The 22,771-nt window shown below is 41.9% G+C and overlaps 1 protein-coding gene across 1 annotated transcript in view; it reads right to left on the bottom strand.

Annotated features, from left to right (window-relative positions):
- Positions 1-4,035: 4,035 nt before the first annotated feature.
- Positions 4,036-22,771, bottom strand: part of SYT13 (synaptotagmin 13) — a 28,196-nt gene continuing 9,460 nt past the window's right edge. Inside the window, exons 2-6 of the mRNA XM_025209871.1 lie at positions 18,223-18,445; positions 16,068-16,208; positions 13,704-14,017; positions 9,778-9,907; positions 4,036-9,231 (exon numbers count right to left, since the gene is read on the bottom strand). Of these exons, the coding sequence (XP_025065656.1) occupies positions 8,927-9,231; positions 9,778-9,907; positions 13,704-14,017; positions 16,068-16,208; positions 18,223-18,445 (1,113 nt within the window). The 3' untranslated portion in view covers positions 4,036-8,926. The remainder of the gene's footprint in view (positions 9,232-9,777; positions 9,908-13,703; positions 14,018-16,067; positions 16,209-18,222; positions 18,446-22,771) is intronic.

Genomic DNA, 22,771 nt, shown 5'->3' with positions numbered 1-22,771 from the left:
AAATCCAAATTAGTTGGCATTGGCCATGTTGCTTACAGCTACCTCCCACTTCAAAATGATTAGGAAACATCAGGGAGATGGTGGCATGCAAGAGCATGTGGAGTGTAGAGAAAAGGCACCGAGTTCAAGACTGAGCGGACATAGGGTAGGACTGAAGGGCATCAGCAAAGCAAAATGTGCAGGGCTGGGAATGTAATGGCAGGAGATGCTGCAGGCCAATAACAAGGTGCAACAGATGCACTGGGCTGATCTGAAACCTGCCTGAAGATTGGGAATTGCAGCAGCTGTGGCAGGGTTGGGATTGAGGCATTAGCAGAGCTGTCCTGGAAAGGGAAAGGCTAAAATAATGTACAGGCTTCTGATCCAAGCTGTGCTTTCAAGTTCACTGGAGTGAATTTTGTCAGGCCCTGGAGAGTGGTGTCAGTCTTTGATTTTCATCCTCCCTTCCCCCTCCCTCCCTTCCCCACCATAAGATTTAAATGGGAAAATAGAGTAGTTTGGAAAGAGGTAGCTTTTTTTTCTTCTTCTTCAAAGTCCCATGTATTCTGAGGCATGCTGGTCTCAAAATCTGTGACAAGGATTATCTCCAGTCTGTTATAGCACACTGGAGATCTAGGGTGGCCATCGAGGTTCCTGAGGAGTAGAGGACAGTTGCATTTAGTGCAACTGTCCCCACCACCATGAATGTTGCATGTCTCCTGAGGCTGGAGGGGTACAGTGAGCTCCCACAGGCAGGGGCATGGCGGCGGCAAGCTCATGCAGGCAGCCGCGGCAGCATCAGCGGTGGGTGCAGGCTGAACAGGGAGCTCCCGCAAGCGGCCACAACGGTGTTGGCGGGGTGGGAAGGGGTGCCAAGCGGTGAAAAATAGAGGACATAAAGGTATCTGGTTTCATATCAATAGAGGACCAGAAAACCAGACTGTCCTCTATAAAACCAAATGAATGGCCACCCTATGGAGATCCCAACACAGAAGCTTTTTAAATAACAGAAACTTTTGATGAATTTGATATGAAAATAATCATGTTACAGCAAGAACGGTTCTGTAGACCGGACTGCTGCTACAGAATATGGTGGGTTTGAGTAATCCTGGCCAATCCACACCAAAACAAATTGTCAGGAAGGAAGCCACGATGGAAAATTGCCTCAGCCTTGGAGGCAAGGGTATTGTCAGAGCCATCCTCCTACTTCCCTTTCCTTTCTGTGAAAAGGATTTTAAGTAGAACTGGCCTGATTGTCCCCTCCAAACAGTCTGAGGACTGTAGTATTTTGCTGGTCTCCTTTGTGACCCCAACACAGAAAACAATTCCTCTCAACCATGCTATATACCTCTTCCTACCATACTTTAATTCTGACCTAAGAGTCAGAATGATGCCTCTGTAGTAATCAAGCTGTGTTTCCCCACTATGTCTCCACTATGGAGTTTTCCAAAACTATTTCATTGGCACTTCTGGCTCTGCCCCTTGCACTGGGCTGTGAGAGGAAGAACAAATGCAAGTGCCCAACGTCTGCTATGACACATTATAATTAGAACAATGAATCAATCAATCTAATTATTCAAATTAATCAGAACACTCCAGTGTGCTGCAGTGTCTCATGTATTCAGCGCCCCCACATCTCTAAATGACAGTGGGGGTGCTTTAACTCAGGGTTTTCAACCTTTTTTGAGGAGTGTACCTCTCCTGGTGGGTACTCCCATTCTGGATGTGGAGTGGGGGGGGGGGTCCCCCAAGGGCCAGTCGATGACTGGGGGGGATTTAAAAGATGCCCTAACTCAGTGGTGGACCAACAGGGAGGTGGGGGGCCATGGCCCCTGGGCACTGGCGTGGAGGGGGCTGCTGGCCAGGCCCTTCAGAGTTCTTATTGCATGACCTGACTTTAAGTTTTGCTATGAGAAAGACGGGGTGGGGAGCGCAAATGCAAGCATTGCCCCCAGGCGCCAGAGCCCCACAGTACGTCACTACCCTAACTCCAACTCTAAATGGATGACACTAGTCTTGAGTGTCTCAGGCTCCTATCCTCTTGTCTTTCATCTGTGTGAATCTCTTTTGCTTTTGTTCTTTCCTTGTAAAATACCAAGGTGGACACCTCCCAGGTCCATAGGGGCTTTGGATTTTACTGACTACCAGTGTGCCAGAGGAAGGGTTTAAAACGGGGACAGGGGACGGGTGACGGACTCAAACCAAAATCTCAAACTTACGCTGTGCAGGAAAAAGAAGGTACTACAACGGCACTGCAGCTCCCCTGATCCCATGCATCACCAAGGATAATCAGACTAGAATCCTTAGATCCAAATTAACTTTTATCATTTTAGGATCTGGATCCTAATCTTGCCGTGGATTCATTTCCAGATCCTGACCCCTCATCTCTCTCAGCCCTTGTCCTCTTCAGAGGTGTAAGGAAGTCTCTATAATTCGATAGGGCTGGTTTTTATGTTGCTTCACTGAAAAGCAAGGTAGGAAGCTTCTGGTGCTTAGCATGGGCGTGATGCAGTTACCAAACACTGTTCCCATCCATCCAGTTAAATAGTACATCTCAAAAGGTCTTCCTCAGCTTTCCAGTTAACCACTGAAAAAAATTACAGCTCTATTTTACAAGCTTGAAGCATAGGGAGCACAAAGGAGACAGTTTGGAATTATTTATTTACCACAGAAGCTTTAGGTTTGCTCTGTAACATTAGACACATGACTGCAGTTTCATGCTCTCCTTTTGTGCTTTGGACTGTGAATACAATAGAAACAACCAATATCTGATTTTTTTACAATAAAGACTGGCTGGTTAACTGGCTGAGTAACTGGGAAAGTTTGGTATTTCATGTTGAAGGCCACCATCACTGTTTTTCTTTGCTATTTTTTATTTTGAACTGTATCAATGAAAATGACTATATCAGTGCTAAGAATTATCATCATTAACTCGTCACAATGAGACCTTTAAGTGAACCCTGTTCAAATGTGATTGAGCTAAACTTTAAAACATGTAAAATGCTTCATTAAAGTTGTATAATTAGAGGTAATCTAACTTTAAACTGACCTTCACACAAATGCAAGAAATATGACCAAAGCCACGTCAGCTCAGGGCCTTCAGTAAATGTCACTGTGACAGGAAATATCATGTTGAATTCAAGCCTCTGCTACTGATATGGACTGTGCCCTCTTTCCCACAACATTACTGAATCATATGCGACTCATGCACTTGCTAAAAAATACAAGTGGGCAAGTAATTTCAAGTGAATCCAGTACATAGTTTCTCTATTCAGGTGGAGATAATGGGAGCCAACAGGTAATGATGGTTGCAGTTGTAATGCACTGAATATTCTCTGTATTATTTCATGATGAAAAGCAGCTCAGTCTGGAATCGCGGATCCGAACATGCTGAAAATCTGGACAGGGGCCCTTTTGGGTCTTGATCTAATCTCTCTAATGGGCAGAACTACAGCTTCTTTCTTCTTGGGGGAAAAAGCACGTATCAAGCTCCAGTTCCTTTATACTGATGGTGGCAATACCCTGAATTTTTTCCAGCACTATTCATCAGCAACTTTCAAAGTGCCTTAAAAGCACTGTCCCAGATTCCCCTCTCACTCCTGCTGTTCAGTTCCATTGACTTGAATGGAGTTTCACCTCAAAGGGTGCAAGCATAATTGAGTGTGCTGAGCTTCATACATATCTTGCTGAAGATTTATAATGATCCCTTCACTTGTCACTGAAACACAGCCCCTTTGCTAATCAAACATAGCAGTTTTGCAGTAAGCAGTCACAATACAGAAAAAATTAGGACAGGGAACAAGAAAGAATACTGTAGCCAATTGAAACTGCATGGGGATTTCAAAGGTATTGGAATGTAATAGGCACAGTAACAGAAAACAAAATATTTCATGGACATTTTAAAGTCCACCAATGATTCAGGATTTTACATCACACCTACCTTAGCACACAGCTCCTGGCTACTGCACTGGAACATTGATTCAGTGCTAAAAACTGAAGGTAGAGCTGGCCTCACAATTCAGTCACTAGCATTATACCATCATAGTGCATGTTGGGACAGTACACCTATTTTTTAACATAGTGGATGCAAGTTAGTTCATTTGGGCCACTACTCCCCTCCAATGTATGAAATGCACAAGAGGGAAACACCTACCACAAATAGTACATTTGGATTAGGGGAGCTGTATTTCCAGTGCAAAAACTTTTCTCCCATACACGGCCAACACCAGGAATTGGATCTATATTGGCTCCAGTGAGTCCCTGGGCCCAAACTTACAGTTTTCCCATTGGCTGCATGAAGGGGTTCTAAAAACCACCTGGCTAGCTTGCCCATCCAAGCCAGTCCACCCTATTCAATCTCACTCCCTTCTGCACTATACATGGGCCACTGCAAGTGGTGTAATCGATATAACCTCTCTTATTATGGACATAGCTCAGGAATATCAGTTGTTGCAACTGTAAAGGCATCTGACATAACACCTGTTTCATCTCTGCATGCTTAGCAAGAACCAGCTGCCAAAAGGTACCCTTTCATTTGAGAAGACACAGTAAAGGTATTTCTCGGTTTTCCTGTAGTTATAGACTTATACAACAAAGCAGCTGAAAACGAAAGGACTGCTCTGGCTCTGCTTTCTGGAACCACCTGGTTCAGGTGATGTTTCCAACAAACACATTTCTAAAGCACTTTGGGATTAATAATGCTTGGCCTTTACCAAGCTCTTTGTTGTTTATATTTTTAGTATTGCCATCGGTGACAATGGCTCTACGTGGTTGTATTTTTATGGCAGTTGAGCTTCTAAAGTACTTTAGAAACATGTGGCTTTGCTTGCTGTGCAGATATTTGTATGGAGGATAGACAGATGGATGATAGACAGCCTGCAAAAGCAATATTCATATGAAAAATGATGCACGCAGCTTCCCTTAACATCATGGGCAAAAATCTCCATTTCTGTACCTGATCCAAAGCCAGCTGAAATGAATGATTTTCCTTCGAATGACTTCAGCCCTCTTTCCTCCCCCCAACCCAAAACACACACAGAAACACTCAAAAACATCCTGTACATTTGTCTTTGTTTTCAGTGCAAACCTGAACAATAAAGCATGAATAATAATAATTTAACTTAATACATACCACATTTTAGGTTAAGAGACACTGTTCCCAGGCAATAATGCAAAAGAACAAAGAGAACCAAGCCCTCTACTTTTTACTCACTGCCTGTTACTGATTCTGATTTCAACATGAGAGATCTGAGCCTTAGAAAAAAGATTGCATGGTTTTATCTGAAACTGCTTTAGCTAGAATTTGATTTCTTTTTTTAGGCAATAAAAAAAAAAATCCTTAAAAAGTAGATCTTTCTTTTCACAGCCTGGCATATGCCAGGGATCATCTAGTGACCACCAATTTTTGATCTGTAATAAAAATTTTGCTACAAATCACTATGGGGCACTGGCAGAAAATATGGCTTATAATATATTCCCAATCATCATAAACAACTTGTTAGAGTAAGCAGAAGCCAAAGTTAGACAAAGCTCCTGACAGCGAGATGACTATTTGGCCCTTTGGGTATCAGCCAATCTTCATCATACCACATGATGATATAACTCTTATCTTAAGAGAGAATTTTTAGTATGATTCTCAAAATAAGAAAAAACAACATGATTCATAGCAAGCTGCACAGGATACCTGATCTCAAAATGAGTTTCATGATTAAAATGAACTGTAGTAATTCTGTAGCCAAATCATGAATACAGCAACTGGTTGGGTTCTGACATGTTGAATTATACTTTTGCATTATCATCTTAACTTTATTGTAAGCTAACTGTATTATGTTCAGTTTATTCACAGCACATTACAGCTTTTTAATTAGAAACAAAGAGAAAACATGGCTGAAGTTTCTCCCTAGTCTCCCTGTTGAGTTGGTTTTGCAGAAGGTGAAAGAAGAAAGAATCAGCTGAGAAATAATTAGAGGCTAAAGCTTAAGACATTAGATTCACCATATAATTCCTAACACTGCAGCCAAACCTAGTCTTACCAACTGAAATAAATGTTCAATGTTATGCAAAAAGCCAGCCTGATGTGTGCTCCGGTTTACACCACACAAATCCTATAATATCTAAACCACAATATCAATATCAATAATAAACAACACAACTTTTAGTGATTGTCTGTCTCCATGGGTCTTGTTTGAGTTCTTCCTCTGTCTTGTTCACAGTTTTGGATCTTGCTTATGAATGAAAGGTAATTTTCCATAGACAAAGGAATAAAGGACACATTAATACTTGTATAAACATGAAGTGTCATCAAATGGATGATTGTTAGCAGTAATACTTTGATCAAATAATCCAGAGACTGCCCAAATGAAATGGAGGATTGATTCAGTCATTGGTGGAATTAAATAGAAAGCACTGCAATTTTATTCTGATGTGTTTTCCACTCTGAAGTATTTCAAAGTTACAAACAACATGGTGATACCTTGAGTTCCTTGCACACCTTGTCACCATGTGTCTCTCTCAAAGCTGGACTCATTATTTGCAATGGAGTGACAGTAATATGTGCACAGACCCAAAGCAGCATTCCTGTTAATGACTCCCCTTCGAGATCCCAAGAAACTGGAATGAAAGGGAATGCAGCCACTTACTGCATGTCAGTTTCATAGTTTCATAGCTGGTAGAGTCGGAAGGGACCTGAGCAGATCATCAAGTCCGACCCCCTGCCATGGCAGGAAAGAGTTCTCAAAAGCATTTAAGTAACAAAGAGATGATGAGTTGTGGTCAGTGAAGTTGGTCCTGAAACGTGGAAGCTTATAGGCCCATATGTGAGCAATGCTGGTAACTAAGAAGGTTTGAGTATGACGTTGAAGTATGACATCAACCATGAATTGTCAACTATCTGCCAAGGTAATCCCACATGTTCCAAGAAACACCTGAGACTAACTGAAACATAGACATATCTTGGATATTTTGTCTCAGACACCAGTTTGTTTCTAAATAGAAAATGTGGAAATTAACAAAAGGATTTGCTCCATGTCTGTGGAAAGAAGGAATGCCAACAAGAAGTTTCTGCATTGTGCCAAAGGCCTGCAGGAGAGAGAGAGAGAATACAGCTCCTTGAAGGCAACAGTGGTAGAAAGAGAAACAGAACATTTGGAACAAGGATTCTTAAACAGGGTGCTGCAGCACCCTGAGGTGCCTCAAGATCCTTTCGGGGGTGCCACACAATATTAGCACTATTAGGTGTGCAAACATGATGCACAAGGAAAATCCAGGTATTTCAAATAGGAATTCATAGTGTTAAAAGTATTCTAACCTGGTGTAATGTTTCTGGGTTCTTTGTAACAAAAGAATTGCTCTATTATTTTTTTGCACTCAAAAAAGAGTGAAAAGAAAGAGTTTTTATTTTCCAAGGGATGCCTTGAGTCTATTGAGGGGTGTCTCAAGTCTAAGAGGGTTAGGAACCACTGATCTAGAAGATGCAGATAGGTGTTAAAGGATCCTTAATCTCTCATGTTTTCAGCAGCTTTCAGCAACCCGAAATCTAAGACTGCAGGCAATAGAGGGAAAGAAAGGAATGCAGGCATAAGGTTTAGCAGTGATCGTTTCAAAATTTGAGTTTATTCCATAAATCCTTGAGATAACACCTATGTCTCACATATCATCTGTTGCTTTCTCTCCCTTGTTTTCTCTTTGTGTGCATCTCCTCTCTTTCTCCATCTGTCTTCACTTTCACGTGACTTCACTACCTTTTGTACTTCTGTTTCTCTCACAGGAGCCAGATTATTTTCATAATCTTTGTTTTTTATGTCCATGCAAATAAAACTGTGGCAAAATAGGCACCATCAGTCTGCAGTTAGAGAAACCACCCTTCTTAAGGGGGCTTAGGCAAGAAAGGCTCCTTGTCACATCAGGAGTGAGCAAGCAGTAACTTCTCGGTCCATCTACTCCCATTACCTCCTTGCTTATTTTTTCCTTATGAGCACATATTTTATTTCCATAAAGATCAGAAAAAAAGATGGTGCGCCCGCTAATCCTGTAAAAGCAACTTGCCTGGGCAATCTAGCTACTTCAAAGAAGCATGGACAAGACGTTCAGAGGTGGAAGACGGCCTGAATTTTGAACCAAACTGCATTGCCCTGACTAACTTGGAGCTCCTGTATGTAAAAACCTAAGAGAGCAAAAGAAAATTAGGGAAGTTAAGCCCTTTTCCTTCTTGAACTTTTTTTTTTATGAATAGAAATTTCCACATTTATTTTTTACTTTAAAAAGGTTGGTCTGTTGTTTCCTGTTTTGCTGGAGGTCCCTGTAGCAGACTTGGGTGCTCTCTTGCCCTAAACTGAAAGGATGGAAGTGTTGAGAGTCTTTAAAAAGGAAGCTTTCTCCTAACCTGCTTGTCAGCTGCTCAGGTTAAAAATGTCTATAAGAAGATAAAAGTGCTTTGAACAATATGAATAAAACTCACGTCCCTGTTTACTAAATCAGGTTTCATGTCCATATGCATAATCTTTGTTATGCATCGTCTAGGTCTTCAGTCAGGCAGAATCTTCCAAGGAAAGCAAGGTAGAAAAGACCAGAATTTATCATAGATTAACAGACAACTAAAACTACTTTTTAAGCCTTCTTGAAAGTGGAACACCTATGCCAGCCTATCTGCCAATACCCATCAACTTTCCAATGTGAGATCCTGTCCCTGTAGAAAATAGAGGATTACTTGCTCCAGGCCATCTATCTCCAGGAACTAATGAAGGATTATCCCCAGACTTTCCCTGATCTAACTTGAGAGTATTCTTGTGGCAGGGAAGGGGAGAAGACAGTGTCAGTAACACAGAGTGCTGTAATTCACCTTTTTGTGCATGGGAGTGGTTCACATTCCTGCAAGACAAAATACAACTCATCTTATTCCTTCGGGCTCAAAGACCTGACAGCAGGTTGCTCAGTGACAACAATTGCATGGCTACATGTGAAGTTGATGCCACATGGCTATCTGCCTCCTGGGGTTCCTCAGCATCTCTTCCCAATGGTTCTTCTCTGTGCCGGTAGCATGCAAACCGAGACTGCACTTGCCCAGTGACTGGTTCTGCCCTCTGCTCTCCTGGGTCATCATCTCCAGCTCCACAGTCGAGATGCGCAACAGCTCATGAGGCACCTCAAACATGATCATCTCATTCCAAACAGGGTTGATTTTGTGCTTTGCATGTTTTGTCTGCTTCTTCTTCAGCTTCACAGACTGATGCTTCAGTGTCACCTTGACAAACACATCTGCGTGGCAAATGTAGGGGGGGGAAAGACACCAGGGTGATGAATATGCAACAGGGAGAGACTAATTACAGGAAGATACGAATGCAATGACTACAGATCTAAGTAAAAGAACTTGAGCTGTTTTTATTTGTATGCTTTTTTTCCCCCTCTTAAAAGTATTTTAATCTGTTTTGCTTTCTAAAAGCAAGTGACATTTTTATAATCCCAGGCAGAGGTTAATAAACAGTTCCTGAAAATGTACTATAGAACGCAATGTTTGATACCACTGCTTTCCATTAATCCTGTCTGTAATTAAACTCTTTGTGGTCTTAACGTGGGATGGTTAAAGTGAGCATACGAATGTTAACTATAAATCTGCTTGTGCAGCCAGATGAAAAACATGATGCTACTCTTAATTTTGGAGATGGATTCTGGGTAATAAAATGAGGAGCATTAGATTAGATTAGATTAAACTGACTATATGGATTCACAGTAAATCAGGCTATGCTGGTAGCATCATGTCCAATAAAAATTTGCTCAGTCTCCATATTGCCATTGTTTACTCACCATTTCCCAGGAGATCTTTCAGCTGTTTGGAATGGAGATTCTTGGCCTTTATGATCACAACTAGCAGCCGGTTTGCTGCTGGCAGATAGCTGATAGAAAGAAGAACCTCCCCATAGCCTGTAGATGGCACCTGGCAATCAAAAGAAGTATAAGGGAGGGCAAATTCTCTCTCTCCTTTTTCCAGTAATACCCAGAGAACAGCAATGAGAGGGCAAGGGTCAGTGATAAACCCTCAGATATACCAAATCAACACAGAAGAATCCCCCAGTTGGAGCGACAGGAGTCTGATGAAACCAAGAGGGGTTTTGGGAGGACTCAGCTGATAAGTCCCCCAGTTCTCCTTACTGGTTAACCTGGACACAGGAGTTAACTTTTTCTTTTTTTCATGCTGAAAAATAATTGTCTCCTACCAGTTGTTTTCAGAAAAACATTTACTCCAAAGAATGGAACAATACAATCAATGTCACATGTACAGTATTCTGTGCAACAAAAATGCCTACAGAGAAATTTAGCTGCATCCTTAGTTCCCCCCTTTATTTAAAAAAAATATGGAACAGCTGCTATCTCTGTCTTTAATTACTGCCTTTTGTCTTTTGTGTCTTTTATCAGCTACTCCTTGTGTGAGGAAATTCTGGCTCAACATAATCTTTGCCCTCTGTAATCAGAGTATGAGATCTCCTGCTAAAGAGCAGAAAATCCCCAAAGGCATTAGATTAATATGTACTGCTAGGGTATGTAGTTGATAAACCAGATTTGGCCGCTTAAAATTAGGTTTTGTTTTTTGTTTTGAATCAAAACATCTATATAATCAGCACTTGTGCCATTTGCTTTGTTTTGCCTTATTGACATGTCTGCTCCCAAACCTGAGAGTGATTGTCTACTTCCCCAAGCTTCAGTATCGTTAAGGAAGAGCTGTGAATGATCAAACTTCCACTTCATAGGGCCAGTTCTTTTATTCCCTTCTTCCCATTAGTGACTGCCCTCTTAGCCTTCTGACCTTTCTCCCCTCTGTGCTGTAGACATGTATCCCTGAGGCAGAACAGGGGGGTAATAGTCACACTGACAATTGATCTTTCCTTTGAAAGCGATGCCATTTTCCTAGTAGAAAGTCAGAGGATGGGGAGAGAATATGCATGTGCACACAGATCAGAAAGTTGCAAGCAAATGGGAAGTAATTATGCACTCATGTAGCATTAGCTTTTGACAGAAATCCAGGTTTAGTGTGAGGTTTAATGACCCAGAAGAGTCACTGGAAGCCAATGCCAGTTGAGTCAATTCCCTCTAACAGTGGACTTACTCTCTAGAACAGTGGTTTTCAACCTTTTTTCATTTGCAGACCCCTAAATAACTTCACGTGGAGGAGCACACCCCTCTGGAAATTTCAAGTGGAGATGTGGACTCCTCTGAATTGTAAGTGTGGGCATTCACATACTTTTGATTGATCCTAGTCATCTTTCATGGACTCCTTAGGCATAGTCTGCAGACCTCCAACCATTTGCAGACCACAAGTTGAAAACCATCACTCTAGAAAATATGACTGTCGACACTATCGGACTGGAATAACTCAGACATGCGCAAAGACAGGAGGTCATTACCAGGGAAATCCAAAACTCAAATAAGTAAAAATCTTAGAGGAGACAATGTACATCTTTTTCATGAATTTAGGCAGGAAGGACAGACAGCACCCGATAAATTATGTTCAAAACACCTTATACCAATCCTTGCCTAAATCATAATTTAGATCAAAGGAGGCAAAAGCATGAATTCTAATCCCAGTACTGAAAAGAGCCTTATCTTCACTGCAGCAAGTAGAGGTCTTCTACGTGTATATCGTTCTCTCAGCATAAAAACCCAGTGGAGAATAGGAACATGTTTTTACCTTAGTGCATTTAGGCAAGGTCAGCTATACATCCCTCATCCAGGTTTTCCACCCACTAGTTACACTGACTACAGTACCTCACCCCCCACTAAGATTTTACACTGAGAGAGTAGTTTCAAGCTAGCTCTCCGCAGGTGGTAACTCCTTTCCTTTTTTTTGTTATCACAGAGAAAACATATCTGATGGTTTGTTCTACCACACTGGGCACTTCATTTAAAGCCTCCTGTGCCTCAGCTTCCCCCTCTGCGCAGTAAGAATAACTACCAGGTGTCATTAGGTTGAACCTGTGAATAATGTGTATGAAGCAGTTTGAGCTCATGAGATGGGAGATAAAAGAGATTATCATCTTTATAATTAGTAAACCAGTGGGAGGGGAGGAAGCCTGCAGCATCTACAGTTTTCATTGCTCCAACCAAGCAACAGCAATCCATACATTTCCAAGCAGAAATGACATTGCCTGGGTAGCTGTAAGCTCCCTCCTGGGTTCTTTTATTTGTGATGGAGTGTTTCAAAGAGGATGGCTTTCATATTTTTGCAGCTTTTCAAGGAAATGTCAGCCTTTAAACATGTCCCAGCAACCTTGTTCCTGGATGCAGGCTGGCAAGAATAGCTCCTACCGCTTCTGATCAGCAGTCTCTCACTCCCTCATTCCCTACTGCTCTGGTTCTCGATTAATGATTCAGGACCTGTATGTGAGCAATGTGTGTAATAGCTGGCTCTCCCAAGTCCCTGATGATGCAAATACAGCATTCACTGCACATTTTTCAGCTCAAACTGGGGCATTGTTAACAGCCAGTGTTAAAGTTAACCTACTCCTGTCAAGGTACAAAAAAAATCAGTTTTGTCCTTACTATGTGGGCAGCTGTCTGTACAGATGGATGAAGTCAGAATGACTAACATGTCTGCCAGCTTATGGTTATATTTGGAAGATACCCGCTAATCACTATATACACACAGTTTCTTGGTACTTCACAGTATGTATTTAAACTATTACCACTATACTGCCATAGCCCTGCACAAACCTTATGCAGCTTTAATTTATGTTCCTTGGGAAGGGATTTAAGCTAAACAAACAAAGCCATTTCTATACCAGAATAACTGTGCCCTCATGGAGGGTGCTGAATCCATATAACTGTGTTGGTGTAACTCAGGGGCGGGCAATTATTTCAGGCGGAGGGCCGCTTACTGAGTTTTGGCAAGCCATTGAGGGCGGCATGACAGGTAGCCAGGAGCAGATAAATATTAAATCTCTATTTTTTAGGGGCCCCTCAGGCCAGATAGAATGGCCTGGCATGCTGCATCCCGCCTGCGGGCCGCATTTTGCCCACCCCGGTGTAACTGGTGAAACTTTCCCCTTTAGAGAAGGCCAGGAAAACCATCTAATAAATGGATTCATTTATTTCCTTCATACAGTACCCAACCTGGTTAGTGGCTGAACAGATAAATTAACATTATTGTAACCTGGAGTCACAGATGAGTTCTGTGATTTAAGCAAAATGAGTGTGTAGCCCTCACAAATGACAGTGCCAGGTGGTTACTTATTTTAGTGCCTGTAGCAACACTATCAGTGCTATTTCTCACTGCCTGTGTTGCCTTGCCCTGTCTGGACTTACAGTACTGATTGTCCTGCCTTTAAGTGCTTCAATTACTAGTGGGCTGTTTTTAAAACAATGGCAAGGGAACTTTGGGCTAGATCCTATTCCACCTATTAGACACCTAACTGGATGTAGGTGCCCAAGTGTAATCCTGTTCCATCTTGCCTGAGTCTCTGGGAAAAAAATAACACAAAAGACAGCAGTATTTATTTAACTGGAATGGTTTTAACTATCTTGACTCAGGTCCTGAATAGCACATAGTACTTTTGAATTCAGAGGCACTGACTACTTGAATATTCATCATCTCTATGAACTAGTTCAATGTAAATACAGACGAGGTTATCGTATGCTCACTGAAGTGCAGGCATATTGAAAAAAAACTCCCTTAACTTTGGTACTGAATGATTTTCTTGATATATTGCCTGAGCTATTGCCATGTATTGATGCAATACCTTCTCCAGGGTCTTCAGTTTCTCCCACTGGGCTGTTCCAAAGGGTTCCCCCACCTCAGCCAGGCTCAGTTTAAGTTCCCCAACAATGCTGTGCCTAGAGAACTTATCACAGGTCCTCAAAGTAAGAGTCAGTGTCCCCTCTGGCATCTCTTCCTCAGCTACTGGAAACAGCAGAGCTTCTTCCCAGATGGTGTGAAGTGCTTTCTTCTTCAGCTCTGTCTGGGCCTCAGTGATGCCTGACTTACTCACCACAGTGCCCAATATGTAGCAGTGACTGCCAGGGTCCTGGTCCCCTATCATACTTCCATGCATAGCTAGAGGAGAAGATAAAGGAAAAGGAAGCTTTAATTGATTGAAAGATGCTATCACAAGGCTTAGGCTTACAAAGGATTTGGGGCCTTTACCTGGCTCAGAGTGCTTATAAAATGAACTAAACCATACAAACCCTCAAAGCACGACTAAGTCCTCCTGCTTTTTGCAGTGGAAAGACTCAAGTCTTTGAGGCAATGTTATGGACTTCGCTTCAGTGCTTACAAGAATATTATTGTCCATGATCTTCAGGAACAACATAAGGATACTGTTATTATTATTCTGGGGAGTCTGCATCATACTCAACTAACATGCTGAGATTCAGGGCACTGAACCAGTAGCTAGATGAGACACAACATAAGATATTCTCAGGGGCTTTAAACTTTCCTTCACATTGGGGCAGAAAGAAAACCTGTTACATTTAAAAGGGAGCAGTTAGTCACAGGAGCTATAGAGGAGGTATAAGGCCTCTTAGTACATCTGCTCCATCCCTGGACCTAACTATAGTATGCCCCTAAAGTTCATTCTTCACTCTTACATCCAATCCATTTTCAGATGGCTTCCCAGAGAGACCATTGCACTGCTCAAAGGTCTTCAGTGATCTTAGCCTGAATTTTCCTATTTATTTTATCCCAAGGGTGAAAGATCTAAAATGAAAACTATATGTGAAAAATCATTTTTGCATGTCTCCTTAAATACTGAAAAAACAATCCTATTGTCCTTCCAATCCAAAGGTTACAGTTCTGTCCTTAGGTGGGTAATGCAATACGAGGCTTTTGGGGACCACTGGCTCTGTAGTTGTGTACTGATTGACCTCCTAAGAGAATAGAGTAGGATTCAGTCTATGGCTGAAATACAGTGACAGGGAAATCAGCAAGAGCATACATGAATATGAGGACTCACTGAACATACACTTCCACCTGAAAAAGAAATTCAGCACTAAGGGTTAGCTATTAGCAGCTTGTCCAGAATGAGGGTTGCAAGTCTTTGCTTGGGAAAGTGATAGCTAGGTTTGATTTGGGGCAGCAGAGGGAGGTGCTATGAAATAGATGGGATTTCTGAATTATTTACATACCAAATCTTACCTTTCCCCATAGGATGAATGACACTACTATAGCTGTCTGTCTTCATTTCAGACACAACCACAGAGCCGAATTCTATGGCCAGCCTTATCTGAAGAGGGTTACCATACTCAGAAGGAATATGAGCATCTCCCACTTGAATTGAGCAAGGATATTGTTATGGTTAATGTTAGAGCTTTCTTTTCATTTGGTAGTGAGAAAATGCATATTTTAGTTTCTGCTAGTTTATCTTTCAGCCTGATTTGCCTTAAGGGCCCATACATAGGGACAAAACACCTGCCTGCCACCTCCCTGGCCATGTCCCCTTAAAAGATGTCCTCTTATGTCCTCTTATTTGTGCCCTTCTAAACCTGAACAGAGTAGAATAAAACCTGATTCTTTAGTTATGTGCTTAATGCACATAAGCTGTTGCTGGTTAATGCTAAATGATGGCATATGCATTCTTTTCAAGCAGTGAAATATCTTGGCATTTCTACTTTGAAAGCCTCCTGGCCAATAAAATGTCCCTCTGTGGGTTCTGTGAGAATATGTTGGTTTTTACATAGGAGGCAAAGTATTTTTAGAGTCAGAAAATGCCTTCTATCTTCACAGACAAAGGATGTCAATGCAAAGCCTCCAAGGAGGCTTTACCTTCCAGAAGGCATGGGACTCTTGAGCCTGGAGAAGAGAAGGCTCAAGGGGGAAGACAAGGTTTAATGGTCACAAACTGCTGAAAGACCATTTTAAGACTGGACATAAGGAAAAACATCTTTACCCTCTGAGTTTCCAGAGTCTGGAATAGACTTCCCCCAGAAGTGGTGCAAGACCTACTCTGGATACCTTTAAGGAATGCTTGAATGCTTATCTTGCTGGGGTGATCTGACCCCAGCTGATGTCCTGCTCCTTGGGCAGGGGGCTGGACCTGATGATCTCGCAAGGTCCCTTCCAGCCCTAATGTCTATGTAATCTATGAAATGCCACACCTTCCACTTACCCTCCAGAAATGCCACACACAGCTCAGCTTTCTGTCGGTCATAGCCAAGGGAATATTGGAGCTCAGGGACCTGGTTACAGCTGGCTGCTCTCTCAGGATTCAGGCGCTCTGTGACACACACATCCTTTACCACACCTGGAACTGAACAAACCCCATTAGCAAGCCCTCAGCTTTCACCAGGACCAACTCTTCACCTCTTCGTATTCCTCCTAGCTTTCCTCCTTGCTGCTCCCGTTTCCTTCTCCCATCCTCTCTTTGCACATCTGTCCATATCATTTGAACAAGCCTCCCATTTTTTCCTGCCCTGGGACTGCAAAAAGCTTGCCACATATTGATCACTTCCTCAGCTTCCCTCCCATTAACTCTATGTGTTGTTGCTCTTGTACTGTTTTTCCACGTGTTGCCTGAAGTATGTGGTCTTTGGGATAACAACTTTAGGGTTGCTCCCTCCCAGGATGCTAAAAATACAAAGCAGCTGGAAGGAACTCAGTCACATTCATGACACATTCTTTCCCACACAGAAAGCCACTCCTGCCTTAGTTCACACAGTCCCTGGCTAAGTAGATGATCGTGAGACAGTGATGGGAAGTTGTGAAGCTGTTTCTGCTTGCAGGATTTTTGTAGTGGGATATATTCGCTCGGCTACCACAAGTAAGGCTGGATGAGCAGGTAAGCAATCTTGCTTTGACTCTACTGTTAAATGGGCGCCTGGTCATTTGGGCTGGCAAGTCAAAGGCAGCCTGATGTGATGATGGCTACAACACTCCCTTTTGTGCTGTTGGCTATGGAAGTGTGTTGTGCCTTAGCCCTGTACTGTCTGGCTGGGCAGACCTTTGACTTCAATCTCAAAAAACACAGCCTGCAGGATTAAAAGGACAGCCAATATTTTGCTGCTGAACATTTCTGGCTGCAGGACCAATTTTGATCAGGGCAAAAATATGAGGGAAGTTGGAATCCCACCGTTACGTGTCACTCACGATAAAAATCAGCGGGATATGGTATAGAAAGGAGAATTCAGATACTTAAAATAAAGCACAAGAAACTTGCAGCACAGCAGAAAGCAAGATCATGTGTGGAGCTGGTATTGCACAGGGATTAGTGCAATTGCACAAAAGTACATTAAGCTCTGTACTTGTCTCCATGGGAGCCATTTTGCTTTGGCATCCCTATCCTCCTGTTTGCCCTGTGACACCTCCAGCACAGCTGCTTCCTGGGGCATTCCCTTATTCCCTACAAGACCAGCTTCTGTGAGCAGAAGTTGGGATAATGGCTCTGTGCCCAAAAAGTCAGAGAGAAACATAATCTCTAGTGATTTCTCAAGTTAAAAATAAATCTCTCTATAAACCACAAACAGACTGTATTGGGCCTTCTGGAAAATCTCCAGGAAGGTTGTATTAATGTTATAGTCACCAGGATCAATTGTGCTGTTAAAAAGGCAGCAGGGGAGGCGGAATCAATATGGGAACAAAACCATCAGAATTAAATGCTGCCAAATGTGAATAATTAAAATTAGATTTTCTCTAAGTTTATAAGAGTGGTTTTGAAACAATTCAGGATGCTGCTGTGTTATGACTAGGGCTGGCTAGAAATTAAGAATCCCATTTGGTGGAAAGTTTTTGAGGTTTGGGAGGTCCTTTTTCTTCAGCATCAGGACAAAAGTAAGAACTTGAAAAACATTTTCTGGGAAAAAGAGAGAGAGAGAGCAGAGAGTCTTGACTCTGTACGCTCAAAGTTCCTAAGACTCATCCTAGACCTGAGATTTTTTTCTGTTGAAGGTTTTGTTTAAATGGCTCTATCCCAAAAAAAGTGGTGTATTTAATTAATTGGCATTTTCTGGCCAAACGTGTAGTTAAAAAATTCTCAACAGACTCCGATCACAGCATTGTAAATGGAACCACCCAGTGTGTTGCCATGCCCCCCTGTTACTCACCCACACTTAAAATGATGGTGGACAAAAGAAAGCTTCAAATGATTTGTAAACAGAGAACATTTATACTGGAATACATAAGAGAAGGGGATAATGGAGCCTATCCTCATTATTTACCTCTCTTATTATAATTTTATTTAGTCCTATGCATCCGGACACCTGACCATCACAACAACGGTTACCAGTCTGACTAGGGAATGGTGCCATTGGACTTGGACATGTACCTACCATTTTGAGGGAGAACAAATAACTCCTCGTTGACTTGTATCTTCATCCTGTTCTCATCCAAAACAGTGTGTTTTCCTTTAGTTGGTTCTTCAGTTGTCTTCAAGGCATAATCTGTGTAGTTGACAACTTCTGGGGAAGTCACTACTGGCTTTGGTCCATAGATGTTGGGAAATTTCAGGAGGGTCCGAGGCTGGACAGGTTCTGCAGTCTTCTTAATATTGAACTGAAAAGAGATCCAGTGAAATTATTCTTTATAAATTAAACTAACACCACTGAGCTGTCTTTGAGTCCAGACCAAGATAAAAAATGTTTGCTTTCAGACATTCTAGATATCATTGCTACTTCTCTGATGGAACTCGCTATGGTTATCGATCAAGAAAATTCCCTGCCAAGCCTGTTACCCCATTTCTTGGACTTCATCTTCTTCAGATTCATCATGTGGCCAATATTTGTTTGCAACAGAAAAAGGAAATGTTCTTATTGGTTGATTATTTCCCCTTCACAGTAGTTTGAATCCTTAATTTATATGCCTATGCCATCTCCTTACTAGTCTCAGAGACTGCTAAGGGAGTTGCATCTGGGCTATAATTGATACGCAGCTTCTGTTGCCTTTTTGTGTATGTCAACACTAAGATCAATATAAGATACAATACAGCACAGGGGAATTGGCTGACCACACCAATCTTATATTAGCTCCTGCAATGCAAGACTAGCTCACCCAGAAACTCATTTCCCCCCTCTAAACTGCTTGGATTTTATCATGGCTCTATGAACCAGAGCCCCAACCCCCCACTGGGATACCTTCCTCTTTGATCAAACAGGCAGACAGAATACCTTTGATAGTTTTGAAATTATGCTTACACCTCCTGCTTAGAAACTCAGTATGCACTTCCTTCATGTTCACCAATTACAGCCTGCCCGCTATGATAATAGACAGACCGCTTTAACCTTCCCTTTCAGCTGGCCCATGTCACTTGGAGTCTATCTGTCCTTAGACTCAAGGTTCACAAGGGTTTGGATGGTGATTGCTTCCAAAAGTCAGTTGCTCTCTTCAGCCTCATAGGCCCAGCCCCAGGAATGTAGGATTGCTCCCCTCTGTTCCTTCACCAGGATACCAATGAAATACCCAATCTTCTCATTTCTGAGTTCAAGGAAGTGGTGGAAAACTTCTTTCCTTTCACCAGTTATTGATTCCCCAAGCTATCTGTTCACGGCTTCTAGCTACTCATTTAATCCTGTGGTTACATTTAATATAAGCAGCCTATATTATGATGCTCCATTTGCAGCTCAGAGGGCTATGGGCTGGAGCGATCACCAGGTTCAATAAACACAGGTATACCTGAATGAAAAGAACTACACAACAGGTTCTGGAGCAGTAAGTAGCCCCTGTAGACCCTTTGCCTGTCTCTAATTAATTTAACTGAGGGATCATCTCCCAACTTCCAACCATTGCAGTCTAAGGAAGGAAGTGTCTCCAGACTACAGCATCTATCCCCATATCTTCCCTCTTACATAGCAAATCAATTAACATCCCTCTAAAAAACAGAGGTTATTAGCACATCATTCTGTAGTGAGTTTTTACCATTCTCTTTCCTAATCCCCCTTTTCTGCAGCTCTTTCAGCAAGTCTTTAGTGTCTTTCAGGAGGTTTCACTTTCCTCCTTGACCAACAAGAAGCTAACCCTGAGGCACCCAAGGGACCTACTTGTTCACCTGGTTCTGTTTCTATTTCCAGTGCTAAGGTAGGAACCATTCATTGAGAACAGTCCAAGTCCATCTCTTTTCTTAGGTCATGAGAGTTTCATGGGAGTGCTCATAGGTCTCAAAAATTTTGCCTCAACATGTTGTACTGGTCCATTCAGAGTAGGGACTTGACTAGGTACTTCACTAGGCATTTGACAGTATCACACTGATGCTACATATTTGAGACAATTCCTCAGACTCATTCTGTCCCCAGTTTTTAGTACTGGAAGCTCATAGGTTCCTCTATCAAAATACAATTTTTGTTTCTGTTTCTGAATTTCTTTTGTCTCCCAGTGTCATAATCTTGATCTTTTAGTAAGTAGCCACAGATCAGCAACTTAGAACGTATCCATTGACCCATTAAACAGCTGTGATGGTGACCAGCCATTTACAAAAGGTATAAAGTATAGCTGCATCATACGCACATTTAACTTGCGCAAATTCAACTATACACGGGTTGGGAGGGGGGGCAGGGCTTGAGTTTGCGGCGGCGGCAGGAGGTTTGGCAGTGTGGTGGTGGCCTGGCGGCACGCAGCCATCCCTCCCACCACCCCGTGCTGCGCTGCTGCCGCCAGCCACACAGCTCCAAGCACGGCTCTGCAGCAGTAGCGGGAGGTTTTGAAGGCAGAGGCAGTTGCCGCTAGTCAAATCGCAGGTGATTTGACTATACGCGATTTTCGCCTTACGCGCTGACCTCAGAACCTAACCCCCGCGTAAGATGCGACATGCCTGTACTTCAATATGCCAATAACCCTCTCAGAAAGTTACCCCTACTGTCAAATGATTTCTTTAATAGGTTTTTATGGTCTGAACAGAACACTACACAAGTCCATTTGATAGGGGATAAGTAGGGCTTGATGTACTGTGCCAGAAGTCCCAATCTTCAGTAAACTGCTTAAATTCAGAACCAGAGAACTGAGGCCCATTTTCACTAAAAACTTCCTCTGAAATCCCATGCCTTGCAAATATGGCCTTCAGGCTGGATATCACTGACTTCTCAGTCATGATAGACAAAGTGCATACTTCTGGCTACAGGGAGTAAAAGTCTGTAACTATTAAATAAGTCTTTGAATTCTACATAAGTAAAACAATACCAACCTTTTCATATACCCTGGATGGAATCGGGTGAAATTGTATGAGCTTGGCCTGCTGATGTAGCTGAAACTTTAAACAAGTGTGACAGTTTTCTACTATGTTTGCAATGCCATTATTGATTCTGGGCCATCACCTCACTTTGTGGTGCTTGCTTTTATATTTCTCGATTCCTAAATGGCCTATGTGGATCTTCTGCAGCACTTTCTTATGAGACTCCTCCATATCACCAACTTACTGCCTTTTACCACCAAAAGTTCGTGTCTACAATTCCGGTAATTTGTTACCTCTATGTTCCACTCACTTTGAGACTCTGGCCAACCTTTAACTATCATTTTTTCATGAGTCTCAATGAGTTGTCCTTCTCTATTTCTATTTTTATTTGCTGAAGTTTCCTCTCTGCTACACAGAGCAACTTGACAATTAAGTCTACATAAGCTTGCACTTCTGCCTCAGAGGTCTTTTCTGGTTTCATAGCCAAATGTATATCTTTAAAAAGTGCATCTGCAGTAATCATAAATTTATCTGATGGATAGGTCACAATTAAGTTATACTTCTGCAGCTTGAGCACCATTCTTTGAATCCTCAAAGTACAGTCATTTAATGACTTGTTAAACAATGCTATCAGGAGTTTGTGGTCTGTTTCCACAGATAGTGTCTGGCCATAGATATATTGGTGAAATATCTCACAAGCAAACAATATTCCCAGTAACTTTTTGCCAATCTGTGCATATCTGGTTTCTGTCTCGGTAGTGGATCAGAAAGCATATGCCACTGGTTGTCAATCATCATTATATTTTTGCAAAATCGCTGCACTGACCCATGACTGAGACTCCTCCAACAATTTTTTATAGGTTTTCTAGCTGTAGAGAATTTCAATACAGGCTCTTGCATTAGTTGTTGCTTCAGCACAAACCATGATACTTCCTATTCTGCATTCCAGCACCATTCATTTCTATTCTTGAGGAGTATCTTTAATGGTATCATTTTTGCTGAGAAGTTTAGTATGAATTTGCCCAGAAAGTTTACCACACCAAGAAACTTCAGCATCTCTGTCTTTGAGTGGGGACATGGCATCATTTCAATGGCTTTAATGTTTGCCTTGGCAGGTTTCACTCCTTTATCGGCGATGATATCGTCTACAAAAGTCAGTCTGGTGATATCCAGCATGCACCTTGCTCTATTCAATTTCAAATTTGCAGTTCTAGTAGTCTCCAGCACTTTCTGAAGATTGCAATCATATTCTTCTTTGGTGGAGCCCCAAATAATAATATCAATCACAAAGATGTCCATCAATCACAAAGGTGTCCAGGAATGTGCATAAATCATGCATATGGTTTTATGATACATGTCAGAGGTGGCGGGGATACAATTTGTAGATATTAAAATCTGTACTTTCCAAAGGGAGTATTAAATGTACATAATATAGAGCTTTTCGAAAATGAATTTCAGCTGCCAAAATCCTGAGGCAGCATCCAATTTACTGAAAAATACATTTGCACATTGAGCCATAATTTCTTCTCTAGTTAGCAATTTAAAATGTTCTCATTTGATAGTCTTGTTGAGGTGCCTCAGATCCAGGCATATATATATATATATATATATATATACATACGTACGTACGTGTGTGTGTGTGTGTGTGACCATTATTTTTCTCCACAATAATTAAGGAGATTACCCATTCTGTAGGCTCCTGAATTTTCTGTATCACTTGT

This window comes from Alligator sinensis, unplaced genomic scaffold, assembly GCF_000455745.1.
Source record: "Alligator sinensis unplaced genomic scaffold, ASM45574v1 scaffold441_1, whole genome shotgun sequence".
NCBI lineage: Eukaryota > Metazoa > Chordata > Crocodylia > Alligatoridae > Alligator > Alligator sinensis.
The sequence above is the reverse complement of the archived record's forward strand: the minus strand, read 5'-3'. Positions and strand labels throughout refer to the sequence as shown.